The 21,994-nt window shown below is 52.2% G+C and overlaps 2 protein-coding genes across 5 annotated transcripts in view; one reads left to right on the forward strand and one right to left on the reverse strand.

The window, feature by feature from the left end:
- LOC111153735 (protein phosphatase 2 scaffold subunit Abeta) overlaps positions 1–7,205 on the forward strand; it is a 33,552-nt gene extending 26,347 nt beyond the window's left edge. For 2 of the 4 annotated variants that reach the window (XM_022512925.1, XM_022512929.1), the window contains one exon: positions 6,236–7,205. In XM_022512925.1, the coding sequence (XP_022368633.1) occupies positions 6,236–6,316 (81 nt within the window). In that variant the 3' untranslated portion in view covers positions 6,317–7,205. Of the gene's footprint in view, positions 1–5,490; positions 5,593–6,235 lie in introns of all 4 variants that reach the window. The other 2 variants (XM_022512924.1, XM_022512926.1) reach the window with 2 other exon arrangements.
- A 70-nt stretch (positions 7,206–7,275) lies between these two features.
- LOC111153733 (salt inducible kinase 2) overlaps positions 7,276–21,994 on the reverse strand; it is a 126,173-nt gene continuing 111,454 nt past the window's right edge. The window contains exons 9-15 of the mRNA XM_022512923.1: positions 21,457–21,621; positions 12,918–13,146; positions 12,155–12,439; positions 11,847–12,010; positions 11,054–11,161; positions 10,281–10,372; positions 7,276–9,609 (exon numbers count right to left, since the gene is read on the reverse strand). Of these exons, the coding sequence (XP_022368631.1) occupies positions 8,979–9,609; positions 10,281–10,372; positions 11,054–11,161; positions 11,847–12,010; positions 12,155–12,439; positions 12,918–13,146; positions 21,457–21,621 (1,674 nt within the window). The 3' untranslated portion in view covers positions 7,276–8,978. The remainder of the gene's footprint in view (positions 9,610–10,280; positions 10,373–11,053; positions 11,162–11,846; positions 12,011–12,154; positions 12,440–12,917; positions 13,147–21,456; positions 21,622–21,994) is intronic.

The raw sequence follows: 21,994 nt of genomic DNA on the forward strand, positions 1-21,994 counted from the left end.
TTTAGCCCAGAGCAATCCCTTGCCCTGTGACTCGGGAGCCTTCCCTGCCTTTGTGTCACGGAAGGAAAATGCCCCGAGGGTGAGATGGCAGGGAATTGAGTGTTGCCAGGCAGAGCCCTGCGTGTCAGGGGCGGCAGCCGAGTGAGTGATCCAGGAAGTCATCCAGTGCAAACCAGAAATCGTTCTTAACCCCTCACTCGCTGTCGGTGGTTCGAACTCAATGGTTTGAACTTGCCCGTCTGCCTGAAGGGCCGACAACAGGCTGGAACTGTCCTTGCCCCCCCCCGACACCCCCCACCCCCCATCAGTCTTGGGGCCCCGCGGGAGCCATTGGACATCCTGGGGCTTGGGCTGCCACTCGGTCCAGGAGAGAACAGCCCTGAGGTGAGGGCTTGTTCTTCTGTTGCAGGGCACCTGCCTGGGCCCCAGGAGCCTGCTGAGCAGTCTGTGTTCTCAGAGTCGCATGTGCCCCCCCCCCCCCCGCCCCAGGGACCTGCCAGGGAGCAGTGTGGCTGGCCCCGGGCTCCCTGCCAACCCCTGGTCACCTCAGCCACTCGCACCCGGTGGCAAGGCCGCCCTCCTGGACGGTCTGCGGTTTCCCTCTGATGACGGAGCTGCCGGCAGGGCCTCTGTCAGGCGAGGGTTAACCGAGGATTTGTTTATTGAATCACAAAGTAGCTGTCACATGATTTTAATCAAAACACCATTTCCCTGACAACAGTGATGTCAGTCTTGTTATTGCAGGAAGGAGCAGCTGTGAGGGACATTCAGTCTCCCCGCGAGCCCGGGTTTGGAGACTAAAATCAAGTGAAGCCTCCGTAAATAATGGTCGCAGGCGCCGCCCCGAGTCCTCCCTGCTCCTCGCCCCATCCGGCCGTCCCTCCTGCACGGACACTGGCCCGCGCGGAGTCTCCTCTCCTGTGCTCATTGCTGCTTCCATCCTGGTTTCTTTTTCTGTTTTTTCCAGTTCTTATTTTCCCTGAACTCCGGGTCATTCGGGCCCCTCAGGCTCTCCGGCCTGTGCTTCGGGCGTCTGTCCTCTGGGCTCCCAGGTAGCACTTGGTGCTGACGGGTGGTTCCCACCAGCCCCTCCTGGGCACACACTCCGGAGTCTCCGCTCTGGGGGGCCCAGCTTCCTGGGTGAAGAACCTTGTCTCGTCCTTGCCCCCCCAACCCCTTCCCTGCCACTGAGAGTAAGTTGGGAGCCTCAGGGGCCATTTAAGGAGCTTGGCTCTGGCTACCTGGAGGGAAGAGGCCCCGAAAGGCTGCAGGAGCCCCAGGTGCTGTCTGAGGACGGCCAGCAGGGATCGGAGCCCAGGGAGGCCACTTGGAGCCGTGCCGTCAGGCTCTGGCCGCCCCTTGGCACCATCTCCATTGTGGGGCTTTGGGAACCGAGAAAGATTCCCAGGCCTTCCAACCCTTTGTGCAGAAGCTAGACCTGAAAGTTGGAGGTTGGTGACAGAAGCCCCCTTCTGGGTGGCATGTGGCTTCTCGTGGATGCTCTTCCGTCGGCGGTACCCATGGCTGGTGCCGCCCAGAACTCACGACCGAGGATAAAGGAATCCAGGGCAAAGTTCTGGAATCTCAACCTGGAGCAGGTGCTCAGGATAGGGCGGCCAGCCATGACCCTGTGCAGAGACTTCCTGGGTGTCCCACAGCCACATTCCGAGTTGTGACGAGGTGGTCGGGAGTTAAGTGAAAGCAGGCAGGCAGAGCTGAGCTCGTGTGACGGGCTGTCGACGGGAGCTGGGACTCTTCGTGGGGCTTTCTGCTTGGAGGGCAGGGCTAGACCAGGCTGCCCTTGCACCTCACAGTGAACCCGGGACTGAAGTCTGCCGGGGTGTGTTCCCACGTTAGTGCCGGGGACGATGAGCCTCTGCCGGGATGTGCTCAGGTTAGTGGCAGGGCTGGGAGTGGGGCCAGGGCCCAGCACGGTCAGAGGTGCTTTGCTGCCCCCCACGCTGTCCCTGGCGGGGAATGGGTGGGCCCCACTCTGCCTGGAGGGCCTTTTGGGCCAGGGTGGCTGCTCCAGAGGGCAGGCTGGGCAAGCCGGGCCCCGTCCTCCTGGCCAGGCCCTTGTGTTGCCGGGGCCGCCTCCAGCCGCCTGCCTGCCCTTTGGCCCTCTGCTGGCTCGGGTGTCCTGCTACACGTTCGGGTTTCTCTGGTGACTGGAGGGCAGTTCGTGGGTCTCCCACTGAAGAATCACTGGAGGCCGTAAGCTCAGGGTCCTCTGCGTGGCATGCTTCTGGGAGAGGCCTCAGGGGCTCGTCTCCATTCAGCTGTGCCCCTTTCCCAGTTATGCGGGTGGCCCTGGCATGGTAACGGACTGACTTCTGAGGGTCACCATTCTCAGTCTGGCCCAGTCTCAGCATCTTGGGCTCCATATTCCTTCCTCATCTTTGGGGAGCAAGGAGAAACTGATTCAAACTCGCAAAGCCTCCCTGATGGAAGGGTGAGTGGATTCTCCCTTCGAGAAGGAGCAGGGGGCCAGGAGCAGAGACTTGGGGTGCAGGGCGTGCTGCGCCTGGACAGGACCTACGCCGGCAATGATGGAGGCCGGCGGTTGACTTGGCTGTGGACAGTGTGTCCCTCTGGATGTGTGGGCAAGTCCTGGTCCCTGCTTGGCCCAGTGGATGCCTGGGGTCTGGGGCTGAGCTCTCCCTGGGCCCCTGGGCCAAGTCTGGCTCACAAAGGCCACAGAAGGGAAGGATGTGCTGGGGAATGTAGGTCAAGGGCCCGACTGGCTAGTTTTGGCCAGGCTCTGCTGGCAGGTCTGCTATTTTAGCCTGTATCCTGGGGTTGTTTTTGGCAACACAAAAATGATGGAGAAATTTGGTGGGAAAGGGAAAAGTTTGTAAAACATCATTACTGAAATTGAGCGTTTTCCTTGAGAGGCAACTGAAACTCAGTTAAGTTCTTGGGTCACCCAAGAAGGTACCAGTCTTCTGCGGGCAGGATGGAGCGCCTGTGTGTGGTGCTGGGCATTGCAAGTCAGTGCAGAGGGCTCTGCTCTCCTCCTGCCCTTGACCGCCCCCTGCACCAGGCAGATGATCCCTGTCTAGGAGTGGTCTCAGTTCTGTAGCGTGGGCTCAACCGGAATGGTTTGATTTAAACCAGATCTCAGTTGAACTTGCTGCCAGAAAGTAGGATTTAATTCTGCCCTTTCACTCAGGGTCTGGCGCTAGGCTAAGTCTGAACGTCTGCGAGTGGCCTCGAACGCCTCATGGATTCTCCGACGCCCGAGGGCACTGAGCAGGTGTCCAGCCCTGGGAGGGGGCCGCTGGGGGAGGGCTGAGCCTTCCACGGGCCCTCGGGATGTGCCGTTATGAGTAAGGAGCGGGGTCTTGCTGGCCCCCAGTTCCACCGCTTGCTCTGCAGCTGGCTTGAACCTGGGGAGCCCGAGGCGCCTGCCTCCCCTCTTCCCGCAACAGAGGCCTTCGCCGGGCGGACGAGGGGTTCGGGAATCCAGGGGCAGCAGGCAGCGCCTGGCCCGTGCCTTGTGCGTGTGCAAGCTGTGGCTGGCTGGGCCTCCGTCCGCGTCGTGCAGGGCTAACGTGTACTCGGGCGATCCCAGAGCAAGGTATTATTTACCCTGCTGACGTCAATGAGAACATATTATCCACTGGTTTTTTGTAGCCTGAAATGAGCACCAGAACTCAGGGAACATAGCCACCTTCCATACTTTAAAAATTCCACTCGCAGCCGGATGAGGTAAAGGCCCTGTCTCTGTCTGACATTCATATCACCCAGGCTCTTAGAAAACAAGTTGTTTTTATTTTAATTGAATTTTAGGTTGAAATCATAAAAACAGTACATTTTCCTTGCAGAACATTACCCCATGTAAATTACCACTTGGTAACAAAGATCATTTATTAAACTGCATTTTAGGTAATTTTCTAACATTGAGGGACAGGGTCCATTTTTGATTTTTTTTTACATTGGAACTATTATGATTTGCACTCAAAATACCAAAAGCTATTGAACTCACCATTCTTAGTAATTAAAAAAAAAAAAAAGACACGGAAAAAAATAACTACAATCAGATTTTTGTCAAAAGTAACTTCCACAAACCAAACTTCCAGCAAAGACCACCCTCCTCCTTTCAGAAATAAGCAAATAATCTTGCCCTTTCTACAAAGTGCAAATATCTTGATCACTTTTACTTCTTAAATTGCAGTCCCCAAAGAGAAGCAAAACTTCTGCTTTTCCCTCCAGAGATTTTGGTGGAGGCGGGGAGCCTTCACCATCAGTAGTGGGAAGGCATGGCCACTTGATTTCCTTCGCTGAGCAGATCCCGAACCAGATGGGCCCCACACAGCCAGCGGCGGGTCTGAGTTCGCTCCACTTGCTCGCGGAACAGAATTCCAGTCTGGGGTCCCGTTTCTCCACGATGTTCTTTTGTGCTTCTATTTCTCCTGCGCCCCTCTCTACCCACCCACTTTGCCTCTGAGAAGACAGAGTATTCAAAGTATGTTGTTTTCTCTCTGAAAGTGTCTAATTTCACTCGTATCTGATGGACCTTGTCTGGAGAGAAATGGTATGCCCCTCCCGCAGACCAGGCTCCTTTCCCGATTCTTCTTTGAGGGCCTCCTGAGCCAAAGCCCTGCCGCCCGGCCCCTCTGCCGTCAGGAAGGGTGTGCCCTTCCAGCACGGGCTCCTCTAGGAAATCGCCGTGTCGTGTGACCGGGAGAAGTCCGCGCGCTCTGCTGTGAGCCGCCGCCGCTGCCGTGGTCGGCCGGACCCGCAGGCAGGGCGCGCCGTGGGCTCCGGGTCTCTCGAGCCTGTTCTTGCGCGGCCGCCGGGGGGGCACCTGCCCCAGAGCCAGGCAGCTGCCATGGGGAGAATACGGTTGCGGGGACGGGCACATCTACCCAGTGCTTAACGGGGGTGGGGGCTTTTCGCTCGCTGTCCGCTCGTGGCGAGTCCGACGCTACCGCGGAGCGGAAAGAGCAGCCAGGGAGAAGCCAGCAGCCCCCGAGCGGCCCCAGCTCCGCCCGCGCGCCCTGCCCGCTCCCCAGCCTCCCTCGAGCTCTGGTGGCCTCCGCTGTGAGAAGTGAGGACTGGAGGCGTCCGCCTCATTTCGCAGAATCTCCGTGTGAAATGTTCGGTGGCGGACGTACAATTCCGAGCCGTTGCTCCTTGCAGACCCGGAGGCTGGCGGGGGCCGGGAGCGGTCGGCCGCACCCCGCCCCCCCCCGCCCCCCAGTCTGCAGGAGGAGGTGCCCTGTGCTGCCGCAGCTGGCCCAGAGGGGGGCTCTGTGGTTACTGACCCCCCCCCCCCGGGGCCCCCAGACAGGCGGGACCCTACAACTGAACTTGTCAGAGGGGACACATACATTTAAAGACTTTGTCCTGTTTTGACAAAGGCAGACGGTGCTGCTCTTGTCTTCCACACACCACTCTGAAAGTTCTGTTAAAATTTCCAGAAGCCGCACAGCGATCAAAGACCCCTGCCTATGCAGTGACTCCAACTTACTACCTGTTCTCCAGTTTGTCCCTTTGATGTCTAGGCACACAGAGAGCGAGCGGCTCGGGTGGTTTCCGAGGAGACAGTAGAGGCCAGCCCGGCTCAGGGGTACAGACACGGCCAAGGTAAGCTCCCCGCACGGGGAGACCACAACTGCCCCCGGGGCCAGAGCGGTCAGAGTACCCTCTGTCTCGTCGCTGGAGGAGGAGGAATGTGGAAGAGAGCTGAAGGATGAATTTCCTTTAAACCAAAAGGGTGCTTAGGTTTGACCGCTGACAGCCTTCCGAATGTCACCCAGAGCCGCCAGAGCCCCCCCCCCCCCCCCCCCCCCTCCCCCCCCAGCCTCCCCCCCCCCCCCCCCCCCCCACGCCCCCCCCCCCCCCGGGGCCAAAGGAGAGGGGGGAGGGGGCGGGGGGGGGGGGGGGGGGGAGGCCCTCCCTCCCAGATGGGGGGCAGACCCCGCGCACCGGAGGGCTTCAGGAAACTCACGCCTGGCAGGTCTTTATTTCTGAGCAAGCGAGGGAGTCGACTTCTTCCTGGGAACAAACTTTGATGTGGAAGGGAAGGGGTTTTGTCCCTACCAGAACTTTCCTTCAGCGCCATGTCCTGGTCCTCCCCCCGGGGGCCCCAGATGTGTGTCTCTGACTGGATAATGGGAAGGGGGGGCTGTTGAAAGCCTTCTGCCCCAGGGTCAGCGTAGCTCCCCAGGGACTTGGCAAGAGCCTGCCTGCCCTTCTGTCGTGGTAACGCACTCTACTTGCCTTACAGGGACCAGCACATCAGTTGCATGTAAATACTAGAGACACACCTGCCCAACTGGAAATTGCAGAACTAGTGCATTTTTCCTGAAGCAGAGACTAATACCCCTGGATTAAAAAAAGAACATAAAAAATAAAGTACCACACATATTGCACTTTTTGCCGAATGAAATTTTTACCTCACGTTCATCTCACCAAAGTCTCTTCAGAGGAGCCTGGTTTACAAGATAATAAAGCTAATGATTACTATACAGTAGTGTACACACTGCTTACGTGAAACAAACTGGAAAGAAAGTCATTATTTCAAAGTAGCCTCTCGTAAAAAGAGCAGTATACGAAGCCTTCTTAGTGTTTTAGTGTGGTAGCTGCTCGGAAGTGTCCGGAGGTCCCTGGTCAGGGGACCGAGCCCTGAGGTGATCCCACAGGGCTGGGAACACACTTGACTGACCGTCACCAGTCTCCTCTCACCAGTTTACCTTTCAGTAAAGACGGATCGTTACGGAATTTCCTGATTTCTGCTTGAAATGAGCAAAGCAAATAGCTTACACCCCCGGGTCTGACGTGCTGCTGGTCTGTCTGGTGTCTCCCACGCCGGCCCCTGCCGGGAGCTTCCCGCGGCAGCTCTAGGCCCTCCGACCGCCACTGGCCTCTCCGCTGTGCCCTGGGCTCGCCTCACCAGTCAGCCGCCGCTCCAAGGCTTATGGCCTTTTGGGGGTCTGGGGGGGTGGGCAGGCCTCGGTGTCGGCCTATGAGTACCATTCCTGCCACCCCAGGTTCAGACTAGAAGGCATTTTAATTTCATAAACATGACAGTGCTTCTGTAGTATATTTTGGAAAAATATCCTTTAGTTAAATCAAGCCCTATTTCATAACTGGCTTTTTCTGCGAAGATTGAAAACAGATTAGAGATCTTAATGAAAGGATGGCTTAAATGATGTTTAAGCATGAGGAGGAATAAACAATCCACAGAAGGAACAGAATTCATTCCTACTGGATCTTTGTGAGCTGTTAAATCACAAGACGACGGTCCTCCAGGGCACCCTCTCTTGCTAAGGCCTGAATGCTCCCCCCAGCAGAGCACTTCTGTGGCACGTCCTCACGCCCACCAGAGCCGGGACCGAGGACTGCTCCCCTCACCCCTGCTGGGAGCGGCTGGGCCGGGGCACGCTTCTCACCTGCCTGGACACCCTCTACAACGAGGAAAGGCAACTTAAAGGTGTTTCTGGATGCAGCATGGTAGTGTCTCTCTTCTTTGTGCTTTGTGATGCTTTGTGCTTAGCGCATTCATCTGCTGCTAGGACAAGCCATTCTACAGGACAGAAACGACAGTCTTTGTCAGTAACACTGGGTTTGTAACACTGGGATGTTGCTGTCCGAGCGACAGGTTGTGACGTCTAGGTCTATGGTTAACTAGCTGGCGCGTTTTACTTGGACTTTTACTTACTCTGGTGAGAGAACTGTAAGAATGAAGGTTACGTTTTCACTAGTCATAGCACGTGTTTTGACAGCTGATCCGCTAGGTGGTTAACACGTCTGTGGTTTTAAATATTGCTGTAATACTTGAACGTTTCGTTACAAGTCAGAACTAAGGAAATTAAGAATGCGATTCCCACATGGTGGAAAACAAACTCTGAAGTGACTTTGGATTTAGCATTGACATAACTGGAAAACTGTTGGTTTCTACAGAAAAGAAAGAATTAAAGCATGATCTGGGGGGAAAAAAGGCACAGCACTACCACTTCACATGGGAGATCAAAGTTCATGTTTCTTGTCCTTGAAATTCCTAAGCCCTATGAAACTGCCCAAACATACAAAGCTCAATAAACTACTAGCGACACAGAAGGTAAAGTCAGAGTAGTTACTACATTTTAAAAGAGACGCTCGGTCCTCTGGAGATCGACTGTCCCAGACCAGCGGTTTACACCAAAGACTTAGCCGGAATAGCCCGTCTTCCCTTGGCCCAGGGCTGCTGCTCCCGAGCGCTCCTTGTGGCCTGCCCCTGCCTCCGCTGTGCTGGGTCTCGTGGTTCTACAGGTGACCGTGTTGGAGCCCTGAGTCCACTCTGCACCCCAGGGAACCTTCGGAAGAAGGAAGTCACTGCTCCCAAGTGGAGACGACTGCCCGTCCCAGGGGTCAGTGCCAGCTGTGACTTCGTGGCCCCAGAAACGAAGCTCACGTTCCACTTCTTTGCAGTGGTCTCGGGGACAACCGGGAGCAGCGGCTTCAGACTGAGGACTTGATGACAAAGCACAGCTTTCCCTTTACTTCCTGTGCATCAAAGCCCATCACGTATCCTCGACTTGTGTAACAGAACGCGTGTTGCTTGGCTTCAGTGAAAAATCTGGTGTCACGTTGTTCTGTTTTGGTTTTGCCCATATCTAATGGCACAGTTTTTCCTGCTTCCACCAAGGTTTCCCTCGATAACAAGCTGGTGTTGTTCTACAGAAAACCTAGGTCTGGATGTCGTCTCCTAAAAGCCTGTCAGTGCCTCCCGTGAGAGCGGCCTCTGCCTGCTGGAAGGGCAGGACTTCGGCTACCGCTACGCTCCGCACTGGCCCCAGAGGACTATGGTGGGGCAGAGCCAGGAGAAAGAGACACGTGGCCTGGCCAGGCCCTCTGATTCCAGGTGGGCAACTTACTTTTTCTCCATTTGGGAGAAGGCAGGAAAATAAGCTTTAAATTGAAAAGGCTGGAATAAAAATAGAAACACACATTCTTCCTTCACTGGACCCGCCTCACTTCCCGTGCTGAGGTTAGTTTACCAGGACGTAGCCACCGTGCTGTGGGTCCACAGCCTCTAGCATTTCACAATCGAAGAGTCCAGGGAACTCTGAGAGGGCTAGAGGGTCGTAGCTGGAGGGGGCCTCCTGCAGTCCCGAGTTCCGGGGACAGTCCTGCGCAGCCAGACTGCTCTGTGGCGCCCCCTCCATGGGGTACTGGCAGGGAGCGGGGTAGTCTGGCTCCGGGGAGGCTGCCCCCGGCAGCTCGCAAGTCTGGTAGGAGAACTGTAAGGGGGCTGGGGTGGCTCCGGCCTGCTGCGGGGGCGGCGGGGGCGGCGGGGGCGGCGGCGGCGGCGGCTGCAGGCGCACGGCCAGCGGAGGAGCCCGGGGCCGCGGTGCTGAGGGCAGGGGTGGCAGCTGCATCTCCTGGAACTGGCTGACAAAGGGGCTGTACTGCATTTGCTCGGAAGCGGGCTCCAGCACGGGGCTCAGGGGCTGGGGCAGGCTGAAAGGCGGGGGCTGCGGGGACGGCGTGGACGTGTCCTGGCGGGGCAGGGGCAGCTGCTGACCGGGCGGCGGGTATGGGCTCTCTGCTATCTGCATCTGATTAAAGTAGGCCTGTAGCTGAGACTGTTTCTGGAGAAAGAGTCGCTTCTGTTGGAGTCTAAAGTGGCAACAGCAAAAGAAAGAATTTCAAATCTTCCTCAGTGATGGCAATTTTATATAAATCCAGGATCAGTCCTCCCACTTCTTTTCCGCAGCAGAAAAAACAAAAAACAACAAAAGAAACGGGGGTAGGAAGCAGCTGTGTCTGGTTTCATATAGCTGACATTTTTGTCCCCCAATTCTGGTGGAACCCTTGGTGCTACAGTGAACACTAATTCATTTTCTCTGAGACCAAGTTTTTCTCCCTGTGAAGCGAGAGGCTGATTTCCTATCTGGAGTGTTTTAAAGCGGGGTAACGCCTAGCCTCGGGGGGTGGCTGTAGGTTGAAAGGACAGGGTCCTTGTACATTGGCCAGGCTGCTTCTCCCAGAGGGGTGTGAGGACGTGAATTACTGCAAGAGACGACAGAGGCCCTCCCTGCCTCAGAGCCCACTTACACTGCCGCAGGGCGTGGATCCTGAAAGCTAGGTCTATCCGTAACCCAAAGGAGAACACTAGAAGGGAAAGAAAACAAACGCAGGCCCATCTCCCGTGAACAATGGACGGTCTGCATCAGTGATCAGGTCTCGAAACCTGTGTCCCAGTGGAGGTAAAAGCGCCGCGCCGGCGCAAGAGGGGGGGATCGTCTGGCTTCGTGAAATCCTCAACAAAGAAAGGGACCCTCTCTCACCTGTGTTCCTGCAGCTGCTGCTCGAGGCTCCGCGGTGGCTCTTTACAGTACAGCTGACAGGTGTTCTGCGCTTTTGACAGAAGGCTGGGCTTCTGGGAGAGCAGAAAAAGAAGAAGAGTGTGACAATATGAAGTCATCTAGGATGAAGTCACTGGACGGTCCCGTCTGCCTGCAGGACAAGGCCAACTGTGTCCTCCCGAATCCGTGCAGGGTGAGGGCGTGGACACTCGCTCCCCGAGGTCCAGCAGCACTGGGGCAGCGGGCCTGTGCTGCCCCAGCTGGGACGGGCGTCCATGTCTCCACTTCTCGGAGTCTGGAACTACAAGGCTCGGCGCGATGAAACACAATGAGAAGAGTGGAGGTAAATCTTGACGGCAAAGGCCACAGCATCCACTGAATGATGTGTACCATTTTTAAAGGTTTTCAGGCATTAATGTAAGAGCTGATAGTAAAATTTTGTTGGATTGAGATTTCCATTTTATTATTCATTAACAAGCATAAACTTAAAAGCAAGGTAACCAGGTTTCTCTTTCCTTCCGGTGGCTTTCTCCTTTCCTGGGGCCTGAGGACAAATCCTTTTCCGCTGCCCATAGAAGCAGAAGGCTAAGTCTGAATGTGTTTCTAGAAACTTCAGGTCCTGAGTCAAAGCTACCTGCTTACTGGGGAAAAAAGTAGCTACCCTAAAAAATTAACCAAGAAAAACCTGTTTCCGCTGTGCAGAAAAGTGGACTGTGGCCAAGCACTGTGAGCATTAACAAGGGGGAGGGTCCCACCTGGAGTCTGTGGAGATACTGTGCCTCCAGGCTCTGGCGCGGGGGAAGCTGCGGGCGCGCAGGGCCCGGCACGGCAGAGACCGTCTTCTGCTGCTGAGAAACTTCCTCCTGAGGAGCAAGGGGGATGAAAACGTTTTCAGTTCTCCACGTGGAAGAACGTTTCAATTCTTTGTTTAAGCACCTTCGTAAATGTCCAAGAGGAACTCCCAACTCTGTAAGACATAAGACTCAAAGCTTTTCACATAATTAGCTGAGGGTTAATCACTTTGTAGTGAACGATTACCTAGTCGGTACCGTGGCAAAGGCTCTTGATGTCACCAGGAGGCCCTGACCTTCATGTGGGCATCAAATGCTAGAATTTCCGTGATGCACTGAAAATAGGTTCAAAATAAAATGTGTTGGATAAAAGCAGTATTTTGGGGGTCATTTTTAGCATGACTACTCCACTTATGTAACGAAGTGGTAAGCTGTGCATTTATATCCCTGTCTTTGTGTGTGTGCTGGGGGAGGGGAGGTCAGTGACACTAACAGAAGTCATTCATATAAAATCTGCCCTATGCACCAACCACAGCTTCAGAGCGTCTACACCTCCTCATGGTACTAATCACCAGGGACCAGTGTGGACAGGTCTAACCTGTCGGTGGCAGCGACAAGGAAAGCTTTCAGGCTGTGAGCGCTCCAAAATGACCTGTGTGCTCTGGGACTCCAGTCGGTCCTCAAAGTGACAGGACACTCCTTCGGGACGAGGCCATGCCTCACACTCACAGAGCCCCCATGGGAAGGGAGCACCCACCTGAGGGCAGCTGGCGGCGAGGTCCTGGAGCTGAGGGGCAGCAGGTGCCAAGTCCGGGTCTGCCTCTGGTCCGAGCTGTTCGTAGAGCAGCTGCACTTTGTTCAGTTCTAGGATTCCTTTGGTTCTGGCCAGATTCTGAAGATGTTGTCTAAATGCCACAATTCCTGAAGCAGAGAACAATGACCAAACAATTTAAACGAAACACAAGGCCTTCCAGCGGCCAGAGGCGTGAAACCGACATGGCCACAACCCCCTCAAGCCCTACAGCAGGAGAGTGTTCGGAGCCACGAGAGAGAGCGGCCGGTCACCTTGGGTGAGGGAGGTATCCGACGCCCTGCGGCCCTCTCTGAAGCTCACTGGCGACCTGTTGTGGGCCTCTCGCTTCTGGGAGCTCAAAGCCTGCATGGCCGGGTTGGCAGGTCTCAGGCTGATGAAGGGAGACGTCATGCGTGGGGAGGGCGGATTGGCTAACATGATGTCCTTAAGGGAAGGGTTGTCCTCCAGAAAGTTCAGGTCCCTCTGAACAGACCCCATATCATACTCCGAGTCCACACTGTCAAGGGAGGGGTTGTCACTCATGGAGAAAATTTTCCCTTTAAGAGAAAAGAACAGGACAAAAACAACCCAAAAGGTCAGACCAACAGCAGACAGCAGCTCCTCTGACCATGGGACACAGGACAGAACCGGCCTGAGTCTGCAAAGCTCCGGCATCTGTAATCTCCAGTCTCCCACCAAAACACCTTTCCAGAAACTTCACATGTCCATTTAATCAGCTTTGGGTACGTTCAGTGGGGTAAACCCCCCAAACCTGTGCCCTTAAGATCTCAGCCAGAGTCCCTGCTGGATCGCACAGCACTCAGATGGTCTCGGCGGCTGGGGGAGCCGGCCCAGGGATGCCTCGTTATCCTCTTCAGTGGCCGCTGAGCAGCCCTGAGCCTACAGCCTGCGAACGTGGGCCGGGAAGGCATAAGACGTAGGCGGCATTCTAAGCAGGGGTGTCATGAGTTTCTTGGAGACTGGGGCAGGAGGGTGTGTTGTGCAGACGCAGTCCGGGGCTCCGGGGTGCCCTACCTGAAGCAGGCACCACGAGCATCTGATTGGTGACTTCTGACAGAGTGTGCCGTCTCTGCCCACTGCGTGTGGACTGGAACGCATCAAAGGCCTGGCTGGGGTCCTCCTCAGCCTCTCCCTCTGTCTCCAGCCCCTCATCGATGGAGGTCTCCATCATGTTGCTGGGCAACGACTGGCAGCCCTTCCTCACCAGCACGGGCGGCACGGGGTCCAGCAGACAGCCGTTTACCTGAATGTCACGGTGAGAGGAAATCATCATTTGCTGCTCTGCTGAGACGTTAAAAAAACCCACACAGGAAAAAATGTCAAGATTTGTGGTGAACTAGAAATTAAGTAAAATATTAAAAATGTACATATTTGTTACTGATGACAACATGTAGATTGGGCGTTAAGGCAAGTCAACTGCGGCTCTCAGAGACAGGGGCCCTTTATGACCCAAACTGGCACTGCCTCCCACGTTTCTCTGAGTCATCATTATTATAATAAACAGTTTTTTTTAGTGGTTTCCAGATGAATAGGGATATATTAGCTTGAGGCCTACCAGTTATTATTATTCTTTTTAAATAAGGGAAATGATGAGGGGGAGGAGGAGATAAAAAAATAAAAAACCTGCATGGCTAAGAAGAAAGAATTGCCACTAGCATTCTTCTAATTTTCAACCACAAAACATTCTGGAAGGTTCTAGACATACTTTTATGTTCATAATTTTAGTACCTGCCCATTTGATTTAGTCTTTAATTGGTTCTCTCTGCCTGGGAATGGAAAAGAAATCTTTAAAGACAGACTGATAGCATGAAAAGGAGTGAAAAAAATTGAAATGGCCAGGAGCCAAAGTCTTCCATTATAGAATAACAAATGACTCACAGCCCCAAAATTCCAGCAGAGGTTAATGAGCACCAGCGCACTGAACTCTCTCTCCTCCGGCAACACACACGGTATCCACAGCTCCTACCCCACGGGGTGAGCTCAGCGCAGCTCCCGAGTGAGCGAGAACTCTGCCCTCCTCTGCGGCTGCCAACCCAGCCACCTCACGCAGGCAGAGCCGGCGGACAAAGGGGAGCTGTGGCCGCGAGTTCTGGCTGCCAAGAGCCCCAGCGACGAGGCAGTTCTTTACTTCATGACTGAAGCTGCCCCCCCCCACCCCGGAAATCAATCCGTTTTCTCCCAGGAATAGCTGCTCCGGGCCAGCCAGTCGCAGGACGTGGGTTCTCAGTGCTGCTCTCACCTGCGGTGCACCGGGTAGAGCTACTGCTGCTTTCGGAAGCACCAGAAGCTCATGTATGTGAGAGGTGACGTGCGACACCCCAGTGCCAGACACAGGACAAACTTGCCTCTTATGGCAACCAATCTGAAGGCACTGCAAGGCCCTTTATTTGGAGAGGGAGACTGTGGGTGACTCAGAGCTTTGTCTGCTGGGGGAGGGGACGCCTAGTCCAGAAAAACTCCTGCGGCTGCAGCCACTACTTGGATAAGGTGGCTCATGCACGACAGGGTTTTAAAGCGACAAGTGCACATTTAACAGGAAGCGTGGCCAATGCTTTCTTTGTACACGAAGGCTGACCTTCCCCACATGGCACCAGAAACAAAAACTCTGAGATGTGGCCAGTGACTTTCAGGCTCCCGTTGGCCCTCCCCTAGGTAGGTGTCCCCTGTCTGGACACTCAGTAGTTGTAGGAAAGAATGGCTCTTGGGGAACTTCGATTTGTACCTATAGGTTCCTTAACTCTCTACTAACAGTTTTCTGAGAATAGCCAAGGAGGATTTAGAAATGAGTAAAGCAACAGAGAAAAAACTGGTATTAAGTATCCATTAAGCATCTTTACTCTTTTTTTTAAAAGAAGATGTTATTTGAGAGCAAGAGAGCGAGAGAGCACAAGCAGGGGGAGGGGCAGAGGGAGAGGCAGGCTCCCTGCTGAGCAGGGAGCACGATGCAGGGCTCCATCCCAGCACCCTGGGCTTATGACCTGAGCCCAAAGCACATGTGTAACTGCCTGAGCCCCCGGCGCCCCGCGTCATTGCACTCCTGTGGCCTGTTAGACTTGTACCAGCTATTTCTCACGGCACAGCCTTGCAACCAGGTTATTTTTTCTTAATAGAGGATAGTCCTCTTTTTTGGAGCACTCAGAAGACCTTGCAGTCCCCCTAAATTTACATTCTTTTCTTAAATTCTCTGCATATAAATTAGCTCCTTCCTCTAGACTACAACAGGGAATGATGTCTTTCATTTAAAAACATTTGCTCAAAAAAAAAAAACAAAAAAAAACCAAAAAAAAACCACATTTGCTCAATTCATTTTCATTCTGGGAAACAATGATCTGGTTTTGGTTTTTCAGATGCTGTTTGATGATGATTAAATCAGAAAGCACCGTGGGGGGCCCTCACTCATACATAGTTAATAGGTGTGAACACCATCAGCTGTAAGTTCATTTCCTGAAATAGGTGACAGTCACACCACCCTTGCCTGCCAATTTATCCAGTGTCTTGATAGAACAAATTCAGCCCTAGGATTTCGTGACTGATACTGGACTGATCTACCTATGTGACCTAAGCTACTAGCAGTGAGACTTTTGCTCTAGGACATACTCTAGGCTGACTGTAAATTACAGGGCCTCAAGACCCATGGGTGAAATGGACATTTTACAACACAATGTTTTTGTCTTTAAAGTTCAAATGATCACTTTTTTTTTTTTTTTTTAAGAGAGTGTGAGCATGGAGTGGGGGTGGGGGGTGGGGTGGGCAGAGAGAGAGAGAGAGAATCCCAAGCAGACTCCTTGCGGAGCATGGAGTCCAACACCGAGCTCGATCTCAGGACCCTGAGAGCATGACCTGAGCTGAAATCAGGAGTTTACGCTCAACCAAATGAGCCACCCAGGCGCTCCTCGATCCATCTCTCCCAGTAAGAGACCTCAATTCAATAGACAATACAGATGCGGAAATCAGACGCTGAGAAACTCTGCCATGATTTAACACCTGAGTCCACCATGAAATACAAGATTCTAGCACAGAAGAAGGATCGAATTCTTGTGTCTCAACCCCATCTCTCACCCCACCTCCTCTGCCACCAAATTCGTATATGGAAACCCCAGTCCCCAGGGTGACTCTATCTGGAGAAGCAGCCTCCCAGGGGCAGTAGTTAAACCAGGATGACAAGGCCGGAGCCCTGCCCTGGTAGCATCAGTGTCCTTAGAAGAAAAGATACCAGGACGCTCCCACGGGAGCAGAGAGCAGATGCCAGGGGAGGAGAAGAGAGAAGGCAGTCCTCCTCTATAAGCCAGGAAAGTGTCCTCACCAGAAGTAAAATTGGTCACGACCTTTATCTCAATCTTCAATTTTTAGCTTCCAGAACTGTGAGGAAATAGATTTCTGCAGCTCAGCCCCCCAGCCTGTGGTATTGTGTTACGGTGACCTGAGCTGACGAAGCTAGACCAGTGCCCGGTATCAGCCCGTGAACCTGGGGGCTGAGAGTGTCTTCCTTCCCGCGCATCCTCAGCACCCGGCAGGCTGGGCGCGTCCTGAGGCCGCACGGCCGAGCCTCAGCGCCACCCTTTCCCAGCAGACTGTTGAGTTTCTGTAAAGCTCAGTTTCTCTCACGGGTACAGTGGCTGTTGGGGAAGACTAACTAAAATACCGTATCCCGGGGGCGCGTGGGTGGCTCAGTGGGTTAAGCCTCTGCCTTCAGCTCAGGTCATGATCCCAGGGTCCTGGGATCGAGCCCCACATTGGGCTCTCTGCTCGGCAGGGAGCCTGCTTCCTGCTCTCTCTCTCTCTGCCTGCCTCTCTGCCTGCTTGTGATCTCTGTCTGTCAAATAAATAAATAAAATCTTTATAAAAAAACAAACAAAAAAATAAAATATCGTATCCCTTACTCTTATTTCCTGACCCAAAAGAATGCTTTATAACAATAACAATTTTAAAGGCAGGAGAATAAAATTACCCCATATTCTTTTAAAGCATTTTTTACCATCTTGAGGAAAATGAAAATAAACAGATAACCAGGTGAGAAAGAAAGAACTGGATAATCCCAATTCTAGAAATTTATCCTGAAGAATTAATCAGAGGTACAGAGATTTAAACACAAGGACATTTACCTGAGGCACATTTAAGGATGCCAAAAAAATTTAAAGTACCTGATGGCCAAAACAGTAATTAAATATGGGTTTATCTAATACAATGTATTAGGCACTCCTAACTTACACTTTCCAATTTCATAATCTGGAAAAAGGCGCATGATGTTACATTATGTAAATGCAACATACAAAATTACATGTAATATAATATAATTTTGGAGTGCCTGGGTGGCTCAGTGGGTTAAGCCTCTGCCTTTGGCTCAGGTCCTGAGATCAAGCCCCACATCGGGTTCTCTGCTTAGTGGGGAGCCTGCTTCCCCCCCTCCCTCTGCCTGCTTCTCTGCCTACTTGTGATCTCTGTCAAATATATAAACAAAATCTTAAAAAAATTAAAAAAAAAGAATATAGCATAATTTTGTTTTAACAAGTCTACCTACTGACTGAGCTACCCTACACTCACCTACCCACCCATCTATAATCCTCTCTTAGGAATGTTTCAAATTATGCCCATATTTGGGTAGTGGGATTATGAATAATTTTTCCTTTATCCCTCTCTGAATTTTCCATGTGTGATTCTGACTGGTTTTATTTTTTCAATTATAAATTAAAAATTCAAATTCAGAAGTAAAAGTGTTAATTGTCTCCCTTTTACAAAGCCTTAGGGGTACATCCTTTTCAGACCTACTCTTATTTTAGAGGAAACAGACCTGGAACACGTTTTTTTCCCCAGCTCAGTTACCCAGCTATGAAAGAGCCTGGGAAATCCTTTTATTATAATTTCTAGTACAATGTTAAAAGTGATTAAGAGGGGCGCCTGGGTGGCTCAGCGGGTTAAGCCGCTGCCTTCGGCTCAGGTCATGATTCCAGGGTCCTGGGATCGAGCCCCGCGTCGGGCTCTCTGCTCAGCGGGGAGCCTGCTTCCTCCTCTCTCTCTGCCTGCCTCTCTGCCTACCTGTGATCTCTGTCAGATAAGTAAATAAAATCTTTAAAAAAACAAAAGTGATTAAGATATGTGTGTGTGTGTGTGTGTGTGTGTGTGTAAATGGCGTTCTTCCTACATCCAAAGAAAATGACAGTAACTCAGGAAGGTATCAGGGCTGCCACAGCCAAGACGCGGAAACTGGGTAAGTGTCCACAAACAGATGAACAGATCAACAAGTTGTGCTATTGGTACACAACAGGAATATTACTCAGCCACAAAAAACCAAGGAAATCCTACCATTTGCAACAACGGGGATGGATCTGGAAGGCATTATGATTGGTGAAGTCAGTCAGGGCAAGACAGTACTCTACGGTGTCACTTAGATGTGGAATGGAAGAAAACCGGAAGAACGGAAGCGTGCTCACAGAAACGGATCACGTGTGTGGGCGCCAGAGGCCGAGGGCGGAGGGGGGCACTGCAGGAAGGTGAGGCACAAGTGGGAAGCAGGCACCGGAGATGTGCCGTCCGCCACGATGACTGCAGCCGCTGCTGCGCACGACACGCAGGTCAGGTGTGAGACAATAAATCCCAAGAGTTCTCATCAAAAGGAAATATTTTTCTTTTTTCTTTTCTTCTCTCTTTATTGAATCTATGCGAGAAGATGGACGTTAGCTGAACCTGCGGTGGTGGTACGTGTGATCAAACCATCCGACTGTACACCCTGAACGTACACAATGATGCCAATTACTTCTCAATAAAACTGGAAAGAAACTGGTTACCCTCAAAGAAACCCTTAAAAGAGAAAGACTGCCTCTAGACGGTTTGTGCACCTGCCCCCCCAACATGGTCTGTCACGGGGTGGGGGGGGTCTCAGTTCTGCTCAGAGTTGGGTAGCGGTCTCAGGTGGTAGTTTTTGGAGGAGCCCCAAACCAATGTTTCAAGGCAGACTCCCTCAAGGATTTTACTGACGGGTTTAAGGCTTCCGCAAGAAAAGGAGAGGTAAAATCTCTGTGATGGCAATACCTGCCACCAACTGGGAGTAGAAATGAATGAACAATACATTCATGTAGGAAGCATCTTGTAGAAGACAGAAGTGGGTGTCCCAGTAAATGCGAGTGAGGCACTGTGAACCACAGAGCTGTGGCCCTGCAGCTCCGTGCGTGTGCATTCATTGACGGGCCCCCAAAGGGAGGTCCTAGGGAGGGAAGAGGGATCAGCATTTTCCCTGACATCAACGAAATAGTCCACAGCTAAGTCCAGTGGATGTGAGTGGCCTGGCCGAGGGCCCGCGGAGCCCTGCCGTTGTAGGCGGCCGGGTCCAGCGCGTTCCTGCTGTTCCTACAAATGCAAATACCGCATCTAGCTCCTGCCTTTATCTTTCACAAAATCATTCATTTCCTGTCTGTTTCCTAGTTACGGTAACAATCACAAGCTTTAAAAATAGCTTGCCCTATATAATACAGCAGACAGTGCCCAATCTGTATTTCAAGCCTGATGCCCTCACAGATAAGCTTTCGGCAGAATGCATTTTAATGTTTTCAACAGAATTAGATCTTAAAAATAAATGAATTATGTTGTCCCAATTTATAGCTTAATTTCTAGGTGAGAATGTGAAAGTCAATGAGGTGACTGAACATCGTCTGGGCAACCGCAGGCAGAGAAAATAGACTGTCCGTGGGAAGTGGCCTCGTCCTTGGGGACATGGACGTGAACTCACCGTCACCAACTCAGCCTGACACGTGACAGTGCAGACCGGCCTCAAGCTGCCCTGACTACGGTTTAGCTGAACACGTGACCTAACCTGTGAATCAGCTCGACCTCCAGACATACTGGTATGAGTTTGGACTTCGTTTCTCTGGACCCAAACAGTCGATCCATTTTGGCTGCACAATCTCACGTCGCCCCTCCCCTGCAGTTTCCCGAGCGCTAGCCTAGCGCAGGCCCTCGTCGTCGCCCCTCTGGGCACACTGCTCGAAGCCGCCACGGCCCCTGTCCCCATCCAACGCAGGCTGTGGACCTTCCAGCTAATTTCTGAAGCACAACATGCATTTGACGACTTCCTTGACCAAAAACCTTCACTTGTTTCCTCCTACGCTGAACGAGTCCCCGTGAAACCCTCTCCTGACAACCCTGGCGCGCGTCCTCCTGCCGCGGACGGCAGCCCGGAGGAAAAGCCGGTGTCCTCGGGCTTGCCGTTCAAAGCAGAGCTGCTCGTCTTCACTTCCCCAACCCCCCTCCATCTCCCCTCTTCCTCACACACACACACGGGGCTACTGCTTTTAGACAGACTTAAGTTTCCCTGACATCTGCTTGCTCAGACTTTCCCTTTCACCAAAACGCCGTCCACCCCTATTCTGTGCACCCCTCAATTCCCAGCTCCGACAGTTAACCCACACCTTCCTGAACAGACCAGCTAAGAGCATCTTCCCCTGCTTCCTCCCAGGCTCGTCGCACTTGGATTTACATTTCTTTAAGGGACTGATGGTATTTGTCAATTTAGTCATCACCTGGCACAGTGTCTGTAGTTATCATGTCTCCTCTGCTAGACTATCAACTTGGAGGCAAAACTCATGTCTGAATTATCCTTTCATCACCTAAAGAAGCTAAAAAGACAGGAAACCAATAATGAGTGTTTACAATACACCGAGAATCTCACACACACGATCTCAACCCTCCCGAGAGGCTCACAGAGTTGGGTGTTCTTGTTTTACAGAACACAGAGGTTCGAAGCAGTCACCCCACCCAAGTTCACAACCGGTGGAGAACAGAGACTACTCTGAACACATTCCAAGGTCTGCCCATTAACACAAGCCTCTGGACACCACTTGAGGCTAAGTAGATAAAACATAGATGAATAAGCACCCCATACGTGAGAGAAGCTATCATCATCTGTGTGCTACAAGCCAACTTCACGCAGGATACGAGGATAAACTTATCTCCATCACGTATACTCAAACGGACGAAAACAAAACACTGAACAGGGGCGCCTGGGTGGCTCAGTCGGTTAAGGGTCTGCCGTCAGTTCAGGTCACGATCCCACGGTCCCTGCTTCTCCCTCTGCCCCTCCTCCTGCTTGTGCTTTCTCTCTCTCTCTAATAAATAAATAAAACCTTCAAATAAAATTGAACCAAACAAGACGGCCCATCACTTTGTAGCTGCAGCCCGTGCGCAGATAAGAGGCAATGATAACATACAAAGGCCAACTCTGCACAAAAATTACTTTTGTTTTCAGAATAACAATTTTTTTTAATCCCACACCTAAGAGGGATCTAGAAACCTGAAGAGGGAAGGGACTGGTTAAGGAAAGGGAAAGAAGGATTTTGGAAAGTACATAGAAGGTCTAAAGAGTTATGCAACAGCCACAACGATAAGGGGATGAGGAGAGCCAAGTTTAGCCTGGATATTTTTCTCAGGTCTTCTGCACAAAAACAACACTCCTGAATGACTTAAGGAAATGACAAAGGTCAACAAAGCCAAAGTACAACACTCGTGGACCAAAGCGAGGGCCCGGCCAACCAGCAAGCTCAGAGTCTTTCAAACACGTCCGTACCTTTGGCGTGTCGACACACTCTTCTTCCATAAATGCTGCTTCCGCCTGGCAGCCGGATGCTGGGAATGAAAAGGCCTCCACGTTGGACGCCTGTGGGAGGAGGGCGGACCGCATCAGCCGCACGCTGGGTGAATGCACGGTCACCGGCAGCCCCACCGTTTGTGCCTGAAAATATGGCAAGAACAGTTTGGAAACGTTACTACTTTCCATACAAAAATACAAAATTGTTGGAGTAAAATATCTCTTCCTGGTAAACTAAAGAATAAGCCGTTATTTGTTGAAACCTCTGAAAAAATTTGATAAACATATATATGTGGTACAGGTACCGATGTGAGGCAGTCTGTTCCTTCCTGTTCTGCAGGGAGGTGCCTAACTTTCACACAGACAAGAAAGCTGGTTTCTGCAAAGAGCCTAAGAATGCTGTTCAACAAACATATATTGTCTATATTCTTAAATATATCACCGTGGAAAGATATAAAGAATAGAAAAGTTCCCGTGTCTCAGAGCTCAGAATGGAATTGGGTGCGCACACATGTAG

Source organism: Enhydra lutris, unplaced genomic scaffold, assembly GCF_002288905.1.
Source record: "Enhydra lutris kenyoni isolate GAN:26980312 unplaced genomic scaffold, ASM228890v2 scaffoldscaffold34, whole genome shotgun sequence".
Taxonomy (NCBI): domain Eukaryota; kingdom Metazoa; phylum Chordata; class Mammalia; order Carnivora; family Mustelidae; genus Enhydra; species Enhydra lutris.